The sequence below is a fragment of the Hippocampus comes genome, unplaced genomic scaffold, assembly GCF_001891065.2.
Source record: "Hippocampus comes isolate QL1 unplaced genomic scaffold, H_comes_QL1_v1.1 scaffold261, whole genome shotgun sequence".
Lineage (NCBI taxonomy): Eukaryota > Metazoa > Chordata > Actinopteri > Syngnathiformes > Syngnathidae > Hippocampus > Hippocampus comes.
In genome coordinates, this window is record NW_017805824.1 from 268,208 (window position 1) to 279,221 (window position 11,014).

At 41.0% G+C, this 11,014-nt stretch overlaps 2 protein-coding genes across 3 annotated transcripts in view; one reads left to right on the plus strand and one right to left on the minus strand.

The window, feature by feature from the left end:
* Positions 1-10,936, minus strand: part of drc4 (dynein regulatory complex subunit 4) — a 14,181-nt gene extending 3,245 nt beyond the window's left edge. The window contains exons 1-5 of one of the 2 annotated variants that reach the window (XM_019886859.1): positions 3,023-3,257; positions 2,799-2,894; positions 2,083-2,280; positions 1,663-1,863; positions 1,412-1,466 (exon numbers count right to left, since the gene is read on the minus strand). In XM_019886859.1, the coding sequence (XP_019742418.1) occupies positions 1,412-1,466; positions 1,663-1,863; positions 2,083-2,280; positions 2,799-2,894; positions 3,023-3,025 (553 nt within the window). In that variant the 5' untranslated portion in view covers positions 3,026-3,257. Of the gene's footprint in view, positions 1-1,411; positions 1,467-1,662; positions 1,864-2,082; positions 2,281-2,798; positions 2,895-3,022; positions 3,258-10,661 lie in introns of those variants that run through there. The other variant, XM_019886860.1, reaches the window with a different exon arrangement.
* Positions 3,602-10,434, plus strand: LOC109525936 (lysosomal protective protein). The gene is made up of 11 exons (XM_019886858.1): positions 3,602-3,876; positions 5,013-5,124; positions 5,200-5,337; positions 5,410-5,568; positions 5,944-6,035; positions 7,318-7,402; positions 7,486-7,632; positions 7,708-7,853; positions 8,840-9,002; positions 9,837-9,926; positions 9,992-10,434. Exons 1-11 carry the CDS (start codon positions 3,695-3,697, stop codon positions 10,073-10,075), a joined length of 1,398 nt encoding a protein of 465 aa, XP_019742417.1. The 5' UTR covers positions 3,602-3,694; the 3' UTR covers positions 10,076-10,434.
* Positions 10,937-11,014: the final 78 nt, after the last annotated feature.

Below are 11,014 nucleotides of genomic sequence, written 5' to 3' on the forward strand. Positions count from 1 at the left end.
TTTACCACCAATCCTCTGTCAAACATCTTGGTTACACGCATTTTTTGTTCAGGCCAAAGGAATAAAATTATTCCTTTGGCACCATCTGGTGGAATCTTGGTGTCGTGGTTAAATTTAATACATTGATAGTGTTTTTCCATCTTGTTTAAAATGTTCGGACATTGTTGTTGGCACCAGATAGTTAAAAGTGAAATCGAAAGAATGGTTTTGCTTCTGTCCCTATGAAGTTATTTATAGCTCGCGTAGTCTACTTTGCCATCCAATTTGTGTTGTTGTGGGCAAATATCTCAAGATGATTTTAATGATTTCTATCATTTGTGCGCATTATTTGTTTCCACGTGTGTGACATCTCGTCTATTTACTAGTTTGTTCTTTAGGCTAGTTTGCTAGCTCATACAATTGCTGAGCCTCATGTGAAGGTAGTTTGTGCTTGAACAATATAACTACCGAATACAATACTTACACAACATCAGTTCATGATTGTGAGCTACAAATATTGTAGGTACATTGACCGGACTTCAGCGCAGGCACCGTAGGTCGAATTCTCACTCACTGACTATTTGAATGTCAATAAGAACGGTTGTCTCTATATGTCCCCTGCGACTGACTGGTTAACCGTCCAGGTTATAGTCCACCTTTTGCCCAGAGTCACCGGGGACAGGCTCCAGCTGCATGCGACCTGGACCTCGAAGCATGGTGCTGTCATGCTTTGTAAATGAACATCGCTGGACTTGATGGGAGAGTATAAACGACATGTACTCTAGGTCTGGGTCAACAGTCAAAATGATGTCACTCTCTTAAATAACATGGCAAAGCTTTAGTAGCATACTTGTTTAAAATGATGTCACATAGAATTAAGTTGTGGGCTTAGATGGTTCTGACTTGGGGAGACAGGAGCTTTTGGACATGAAGGAACAACCTGATTTTCAAGTAACTTTATATGAAGGATTAATGTAACACAAAAAAGAAATAAAACTAAGATCTTTAATCTTGGATTACAGTCTGCGGCAATTGAAACAAGGTGACTTCTTTGCACTTATAGAAAAAAAAAAAGACAGTACAGGTATATGGTTGACTGTAATTTGTCCTGCTCTTGCAACTGATATTGTGTTTAATTGTGCATAGCTTTTATGGTGTAAAATTACTTAACATGGTGTCTGTGGACACCCATCTGCAAAAAAATGCGAAGCCCCAATCGAGAAGAGACTCGCTTGCTGATTGAGCTGAGGCACAGCTGCATGCTTTATTATCTTAATTTTAAGTGTTCAATTTGTTGTCATCTTGTGGCATCTATATGCAGCGACAAAGAGTTGCGTCAATTATTTGTGGACTTTCACTGGTCCCTATTCCCAACAAAAACAGATTTTCACTGTTCACGTAAATAAATGCCGTTGGAGGATTGGAGGTTTACCTGACAGTTGATCCTCCCACTTCTTCTTTGTTTTGGCCACTTCTTCTTTATGTCCCTGTTGACAAATGGGTCAATCAAACCAGTCATTTCAGAATCAGAATCATCTTTATTGGCCAAGTATCTAAAACACACAAGGAATTTGTTTTCCTTGCCTTTTGGGATAGCAGAGAAAAAGTATATCTCAATGAGATGCATATTAGCATCCATTGAGTTGAAAATAGATGCGTTGAAAAATAAATCGATGTCCTCACCTTCTCCAGCTCACTGACAAGATTTTCAATGTCGAGCTGGTGTATGTCGTTCCTGATGGCTGCCGTCCTCTTATGAAGCTCCCTCTCCAGCTGGGCTTGTTCTTTCTCTCTCACCTCAGCAGTCGTGACACGGTCTGATTCCAGCTCAGAGATGTTGTTGTGGTGCTCACACAACAGGTGCTTCATTTTCTGCTTGTACACCTGATGTCACGGAAAGATGCAGTTAATTTTACAAGTGATTGCGAATACACTTTGCAGTGAGGTAGAGTTGGAATTGGGTGCAAAGTTTCCAGTAAATTTCCACAGGGAGTTAGGACATGCCCAAAGTCAGCTGAAATGGACAGCAGCTCATCCACGACCCTGAACAGGATACTTGCTTGACTTTCCATCAAGCTGTGCAAAAGATTTTTAGTTACCTACTTTAATCTCTACAAGGTGGCGTTCCTCATCCTCCTCAATCTTCTTTTCTTCATTTCTGAGTTGGGCCACGGCCTCCTTCAGTTGCTTTTTGGTCACATCCCAAAAGGAGTGGATCTTATCTCGCTCCAGCTGGAAGTAGTTCCTCTCTTCCCGTTCTCTGTCCAGCTGCTCTCGCAGGATGACAATGTGCTCTATCATCTAGAATTCAGAAATCAATTTTATTGCCGTAGCGTCACGTAATTTCTACCCACAACAATACACACAACAGATGTGCCTTCCAAAATAATGATTAGTTTATTGACTGTCAGAGAGATATTAATTTAACAATGTACCTATTAATGTGTTGTAGGTTGCAGTGCATAATACTCGCGGAGTCTTAAGAGACTCACTGTAGATCCATGTAACGCGCACGAACGGTGAACAACGCCGCTCCTACAATTATCATGTTGTCAACCACATCGCAACTATATTTTTGTTAATTTTCAACCTGCTTGAGCAATTTCACAAGTGTTTTTTTAATCCTAAGAAAAAAATGCTCCTGGCATAAATTCTGCACTTGTCACCATGGATAAAATTAACAAACCACAATTAGACGGTTGGCACATACAGAGACCAAGCCCTGCGCGGAAGTAACGTTATATTAGTAAGGTACATCAACATTAATATCACAGGGAAGAAGCTGCGCATAGGATCCCGCGCAAGGTTTTCATTCCGACCTGCTCCTTGGACAGCTCGTCCTTCGTGAGTCCATCTATGAGTGCAGCAGACTTGACCTTGGTTGACTTTTTACCCGAGCTCTTCTTTTTAGGCGACTGTTCAAAGTTAGCACGTTAGCCAAAACATTTCATTTTTAATGTCATGCTGTAAAGCTAATACAGCTCATTCATCCACCTCATTATAATTCTAAAGGCAAACTCAGTACAAACAAACTTTAGCTCACCATGGTTCGTAATCTCGTTTGCAGATATCTGGAAACGTAATTGCGAGCTGCTTCAAACAAGTGTTGCCATGGCAACGGGATACGATTTTCCTTGGTGTGCAAACCTGCCAATGGAAGGCAGTTCTCCACTTGAAGAACTGGAACTGATTACAATCTTGGACAGTTCAACAGTTAAAACGAAAAGAATTGTTTGGGGATTGGGTGAGAGTCTTTTTCCACGCAAAATATGCACAGTAATATAAACTGGTCGAAAAAGCAGTAGTACTCGTGAATTGATAAATTGCAATACGCCCAGTATGTACGGCGTATGAAACTGTTGAGGTGCATAATGTGTATTCATAATATTGCATTTCGAAAGTGAAAAACAGTATCACTCAGACTGTGACAGAAATTCTTTGTGTGCCATCGAGGAAAATTAGCCCATTTTAGTAATAGTTTAAATCCCTTTTAAAAAAGTTGCTAAAGGTTTTGAAACCAATTTTAAAAGTAGGTTAATGTGTTGGTGAAAGTTGCAAAATCAAGCAACCAAAGTGCGATTGGCATTTGTGCACGTGACGAACAAGCGCCGTCACGTGACTTGTTTTACAAGGAAGTCACGCGCCAGGATATAAAAACGAGGCTCGCTTCAGATGTTATTATCCCCTTCAGTTAGCTGATCTTTGAGGTCAGAAGATGTACGCCGAGGGTCACCCGTCGGTCTTGTTTTTATCCGTGTTAGCCGTCTTCTGGCTTGGCTCTTGGGCTCATTATGCCCCCGACGAGGTGAGCAATCTCCCCGGTATGACTTTCAAACCCAACTTCCGTCAGTGGTCGGGACACGTCCAGGCCAGACCCGGCAAATTTCTGCATTATTGGTAAGCGACATGAAAAACACACTTGAGAATAAGTACTCGTAGTGGTCACGTGATTGCATTCGTTTTACTATATTGTTTTGAAGTCAATCAGTCTCAGTGATAAGAAGTAACTATTTTTTAAATAAAATGTGCTTAGATTTTTTTTCAAGGTACGCACACTTGAGTATTAATATTTCTGACGACTTTTTTTAAACTCTTTACATTTGAAAAAAATCTGTACTGTCTATATTAATGTTATTAGCCAGTTTAGCGTTTGATATTCTGATCACAACGTTAGCAAATCAGAGGCACAGGTTTGATAGCGTAGAGGGAATAAAAAAGAAAAATTATGTGCAGAGGTATATTTCCATTGTGCTCATCAGAAGTGGGTTGAGTAGACAAAAATTATATTCCTATAAGACTGCTGTCATTTGAAAATGATGTGACTCAAGGATAAGTAAAAAGTAGTGCTCTGCATAATTACTAGCGTAAGAGCAAGTAGACCCAAGTATTCAGTTAAAAATAAATCTACAGGCACGGGGAGAGCATGCAAACTCCACACAGAAAGGCCGGAGCCAGAAACAAACCCGTCACTTCTGGACTGTGAGGCGGATGTGCTAATCAGTCGGCCACTGTGCTGCCGAAGTGCTACTCATGAATTGCATATTTCTTTTCTCCCTGCTCCAATTAAAAGTACACAACCCTTTCTCCAGTGAGAAACAGAACTACAATATGTCCAGTTGGATTGGGGGAGGGAGGGAGTACAAGAATTGCCATTCTTGTACTAATTTGATCAAATACAAAAAATCAGGGAGTTGTCAGATTTGTTTTGTACTTCCACATTTGTGAATTTATTACTAATAAATCCTAAATCAGAGGGATTTGTTTATGTTTTGATTTTAACTTAGATTCCGTGTTACAGAGTAACTGCCTTCTGCCTTTTGTCAGAAATAAATGAAAGGTCTTTCTTTAAAATTATCGGTCACTGGTTTAATAGAAATGTCATGTATCAAAAGTAGGCCTACTTTTGGTATTGGGCTGAGAACACTTATTAATATCAGTCTGGGGAAAAAAGAGTGGTACGAAATATCCATACTCAATACGTTTGCTTCTTTGAATAATTGAAAGTGAAAACTGGTGGATTGGGTCTCGTGCAGGTTTGTGACCTCTCAGAGGGACCCGGTCAAAGACCCGCTGGTATTGTGGCTCAACGGCGGCCCAGGCTGCAGCTCGCTGGATGGATTCCTGTCTGAGAACGGACCCTTCCATGTGGGTGTGCCCACAGTTTGCAAAAGTGGCAAAAACACTCAGTTGACGTGACTTTCTTTGTTAATTTCCTCTCAGGTAAGAGATGATGGAGCCACTTTGTACGAGAACACTTTCAGCTGGAACAAGATCGCAAACGTTCTATATTTAGAATCTCCCGCAGGAGTCGGCTACTCCTACTCCAATGACGGTGACTACACAACGGATGATGATCAGGTGATATATTCTATGATTGACTTGTTGCGTGAAGCTAAAAAAAAAATAAATAAATTCACGCCTCCTGTTTAGGTTGCCGAGGACAATTACAAAGCGCTGCAGAGTTTTTTTGCCAAGTTTCCGAGCTTCACTCGGAATGACTTTTTCATCGTTGGAGAAAGTTATGGTGGAATTTACGTGCCAACCCTCAGTTTACGCATTGCTACAGGAGATGACAAAATCAAATTTAAGGTGAGATTCTTAAGCTCGAATGCATGATACAGTTGATGTTATTTTGCAATGGAGAAGGCCCCCCAACCCCCCAAAAAAAGTTCTGTGTATACTAAAAAATGATGATCCCGTCTTATGTTTCACGCAGATGTGCGTATTGTTTAGTTGAACACTATATTCTGTTGTGTGAATAGAAGCATACGTTAATTGTTCTGCCTGTCACTATATGTCGCTTGCAAAGAAAGAGGACAACAATAAGTTTTATTTTCCCTATGTAATAATTTTTGGATCAATCCGATAAAACTGGACCATTTCTTGTGGCACGCTAAGTGGTTAGTGTATACTGTGCTACACTGTCATTTGTATGTTAATTTCTATTTTTTTTTTTTTTTCAAGGGATTTGCTGTGGGAAACGGTCTCAGCAGCTTTGCACTCAATGACCAGACTTTAATCTATTTTGCCTACTACCACGGCCTCTTTGGAGAAGAGTAAGTTACTTTTCGATGAAGGAACTATATTTTATAAACTTGCGCAGTCTTTGAACATTCATCTCAGCACTTATGATGATGCTGTGTCTAAAATTCTGCCTGCACTGAGGTGAAAATGCCCAGTTTTGATTGACACTGTAAAATAGGACATAAATTAATGGGGTTAATTATTGCGGTTGTAATTTACAGTGTAGGACCGTCTCCAGCACGTCCACGTCCCTTGTGAGGATAAGCGGCTCAAATAATGGATGGATGAATAGCTACAGAATAGTTGAACTATCACAAACACATGATTAACAGAGGTAAAGTCAGAATTAGGAATGCTTTGATGTAAATATTCAGACAGCTTAAACTTGCATTTGAGTAATCACCAACAACCTCTTCTTGATCAGGCCATCGAGCTTAAAATTATGATAAATGTTTTATTTTAATCAAATATTGTTCGAAAACAATTCTTATACATGGCGGTGGTTTCCTTTGAATTTATTTATTTATTTTTTTTACTACTCGCATTTTAGCAGGTATGTGAACAATCTTGCCAAACATTTCACTGAAATGTAGTACAAAAGTATTGTGTGATGAGTCAATGTCAACACTGGGGGGCACTATGACAGGAGTAAATCGAGTAAACGGTAGATGACTAAGAGATGAAGAAAAATGCCAAGTCTGGTATACAGTATATTCAAGATAGATGCCATGTTACCGCTGTGTGTTCACAATTAAAAAAGTGAGCAAAAAGAAATATAAGACCGAGCAAAGTTCATCCATTTATCAGTTGGCTAACAAAGTGTTATTGTCTATTGTGATTACCTTAAAGCAGGGGCATCAAACTCATTTTTGTCACAGGCCACATCGCAGTTACGGTTTCCCTTGGAGAGCTGTTAGGCTGTGAAGTCATGTAAATGTATGCTCCCTCTTTTATGTTATCACACATACACAACAAATGGATGGATAGCTAGTTTTGAAATCAGAAGTCAGTTCAAATGTTTTCAATTTTTTTTAAAAGGGGGCGTGGGGGGCGTTGGTCACAAAAAAAAATCTTGCAATATCTCACTGTTGTTACAAGTGAAGGCTATTTGCCTTCGCAGGCTATGTAAAAATGATGTTATGGGGTGGATCTGTCCCCCGGGCCTTGAGTTTGACACCTGTGCCTTAACGTATGTGTTGTATTTTGAGCATGAAGACAGATGTACAGTATCAGCAGAGATCGTGTTATCGGTGCATCCGGAGTCAGGCTTTTTCCTGCTGTGGTTGCAATTGTAACGTTGTACGTTATGCACAGCTTGTGGCGTGATCTCAACCTTTATTGCTGCGAGAAGCAAAGATGTGACTTCTCCAACTCCACTTCGCAGAAATGCCAGACGCTGGTATGTACGTGCGCCCTGCATGTACATTGTTCATCTTGCCACACAGGTGAGCAATGTCTGCCTCTGTTTTGATCTCCCTGCAGGTCGGCGTGGCCTTTAATATCGTGTACAACAGTGGGCTTAACGAGTATGCGCTTTACTTGAACTGTGAGGGTCGCGGTGGTTTCCACCCAGCCTACGAGAGGGCAATGAGTCACCTGTTCAAGAACTACCGCAAACGTAGCAACAATGTAAGTGAGAGCGCACACTCTTATTCAACACACAGGATAAGCAAAAGGGATGTTGACCAAAGTCTTTGCGGGAAGCTTTCAGATGGGCCGTCATTCTCCATCTCTCTGGGCAAGGTCCCCCCCTGCATTAATAGCACGGCTCAAGTCAACTGGCTCAACAGGGGCGATGTCAGGAAAGCCTTGCATATTCCGGACACGCTGCCACCATGGGACTTGTGCAGGTATGTTCGAACGCCAACACTCTGCACGACAAGTTCTTTGTTGTCATTAATTTTGGATAGTGTGCGTGGTGTTACTAAAGAGTGTGGTTTAATTTCGAGACAATTTATTTGACCAGTTACATTCACGGAATTTTGACAGCAAAGCCAATTTCTCCATGGTAACAATCAATCTATTTTCTCTGAATGGGTGTGAGGCAGCAGTGCGAACGAACTGGGCCACTGCGTGCAAAACAAATGAAAGTAGTTGTGGCTTCGTGATTTCGTTTTGTTAATTTCTCAACATGCGACAAAACACACACACACAAGGGACTCTCACTCCATTAACTCTGTACTTGTCTTGTATGTCTATACATAAAGGCACGTCTCAATAAATTAAATTGTTGTTAAATTTTAAATTCACAATGTCTTGGAGTACACAGAATATTAAAAACTTCAGAAAATACTTTGGGGAAGGTCAATTACAACCCTACGCTTTGTTTTTTAGAAGAAAGACTATATATACTGGATATGGAGTCCCCCTCAGTTTACTTTGTAGTTAAGGGTGCCCCCTGCTGGTTGCGGCTTAGTAGTACCGGGTAGTAGTAGGATACTGATGTTTCCAGCCATAGGGAAGGGCACAAAAATAACCTCACCGATACAAACATTTGATTAAGCTAATCGATTTATTTTTAGTAGTAAAACAGCAATTGGATAAAAATCTGAAGCATCAATTTGTGCTGGCAGTGTCCATCCTAACATTTTTAAATGTACCGAATAGTTCATAACCAAATCTGAGCTTCGTTTGCTTGATGCAGACCATAATAGTGCCCTTCTAAAATGTTTTATGTTGTTGTAAATGGGGGTACGTTTTCTATATGGTTGCTTGAATGTGACGCTTAACCTCATGATCAGCTGTCACGTGATGGTCACAGAAATAAGAATCCAATGGTCCACTCATTGTCCTGTTCCTTGTGTTAATTCATTGACGCTTCTTGTCTTGTCTGTAGTGAGACTGTCGGGCAGGGTTACACCAGCCTGTACGCATCAGTGAAAGATGTGTATCTTAAGTTGCTTTCGTTTGGCCTTCGAGCACTCGTCTACAACGGGGACACGGACATGGCCTGCAACTTCCTGGGAGATCAGTGGTTTGTGGAAGACCTTGGCATAGAGGTAACGCCCGACTATTGATCCCTAACCCTTGTTTGATTTTTCATTCATCCACTTTATAATCCACTTATTGTCGCGAGTGTGCTGGAGCCTAACCCAGCTGTCTTCAGGCAGTAGGCTGGTTATATCCAATCACAGGGCACACATAGACAAACAACCATTCACGCTCACAATCACATACCCTGCCATGCATGTTTTTGAAATGTGGGAGGACACCGGCGTTCCCGGTGCAAACCCACGCAGGCACGGGGGGAACATGCAAACACTCCACACAGGAAGGCCAGAGGCAGAATCGAACCCTGCACCCTAGCAATAGAAGGCAAACCTGCTAACCAGTCGCCCACTGTTGTTTTTTTTTTTTTCTTCTTCACAATGTGCAGGTTTGTAAAACTTATTTTCAGTAGCACCCCCCTACAGAGTTTGTAATTGTGCAAAGATGGTGGCAAAACACCATAAACTAAAGCATCAACTCTATTGCACGTGTAAACCCAAGTTACTGTACATGTGTATGAAGTAGTGAAGCTATTCTACACAAACGAACCACCCACACATGAGGCTCATGAAGAGTATTAGCTGGCATATTAGCATCGAGCCAGTAGGTAGAGGACGTTGTCATGGCGTCAGGCAAACAATTTTGGAAATTTCTTATTTTATCACAAATCTATACTATTGGTCAGTCAACGTGTTTGTTATTTTTCCACTTTATTGGCCTATCTTGATGATGATCAATCTATGAGGATGTCAAGTTAATGGTTGAACAAACATGCCACCAGAGGCCAGTGATATTTGAGGTTTGCGCAGAGATAGTCAAATCTAATGTCTTCATGTTGTTCCCAGGCCACCACTAGGTATCAACCCTGGCACCTTGACAACCAGGTCGCAGGATTCTACCAGCAGTATGGAAACGTTACCTTCCTGACAGTGAAGGTAAATCAAAATAGTTTTACTCCATTTAGTTTTACTCCAATGTTGTACTGAATAATTGTTTCCAGGGTGCAGGTCACATGGTGCCACAGTGGGCTCCAGGTCCAGCTCTTCACATGTTCCAGTCCTTCATAACAAATGGCTCCTACTGAATCGTGGATACTGTGCTTAGGTTAATGTGCATTCATTAACATATATAGTATTTTTTTTTTTAAATCAGGGATTTGGGATTTTGAGGGAAAAGACAGTTTGGAATTCATTTTGCTCCTTTTACTTGTCCAAGAGAGCACACTTCAGTGTCTGAGCTTAATTGTAAAGAAAACTTAAATGACCTTTTCCACTTTGTTCAGTTTTGGCACAGTGCAAAAAAAATGTTCTCTCAATGACATTGTTTGCCGAAATGAATCACAACATTGCAATCAGTTTGCACTTGTCACTTATGCCAGGTGACTTCAATAATGAAGTTGAATTCATTAAAACTGCATTTTTAATAAAAGATGTTGGAAATGTATTACGTTCTGAAGTTTATTTACTAATCTGGGGTGGACAACATGTACATCAGCGGTGCCTAAACCTTTTGGACCGAAGATCTAACTTTTCGATCAACCAACCTCCTCCCGTTATCGCGCACGCCCGCACTTACACACGCAATGAGCAACAGCCATACCAGCCGCTAAGATGAACAGAAAAATAAAGTTCACACAAGACTGAGTTTGTTAAAAGGAAATCACTGCCTACCTTCGTGGGAGACCAGGCGCGGAGGTATGCGACACACTTTTGCAGCCTGTTAACTGTCGTAGCTCAGGCGTACCGTTTTAAAATGCTTCTCTCGGCCCTCCCGATTGCCATTCTTTGCCAATGGCATCGGTGAATTTTACACGAAACGAGATTTGACTGATAATTATAATAAAAGCTATATCGCAACAGCTCTGATATCAGCTCTGTGCAATTGCAAATTGCTGAGCGGAGCGCTAACAATTTCCGGTGACGCATCACCTGCGACCGGAAGTTAAAGGGGACTTGTTTTATTACTATTCTCACTGTACTTTTTGTGAAAGTGAGGATGTTAGGATTATTAGGGTGCAGCGAGG

Excerpts from the sequence above, each read along its gene's own strand:
- LOC109525936 (XM_019886858.1), top strand. The coding sequence starts at position 3,695 with ATGTACGCCGAGGGTCACCCGTCGGTCTTGTTTTTATCCGTGTTAGCC. Across the intron at positions 3,877-5,012 it reads GGCAAATTTCTGCATTATTG|GTTTGTGACCTCTCAGAGGG; the intron begins GTAAGCGACATG and ends GGTCTCGTGCAG. Across the intron at positions 5,338-5,409 it reads ACACAACGGATGATGATCAG|GTTGCCGAGGACAATTACAA; the intron begins GTGATATATTCT and ends CCTCCTGTTTAG.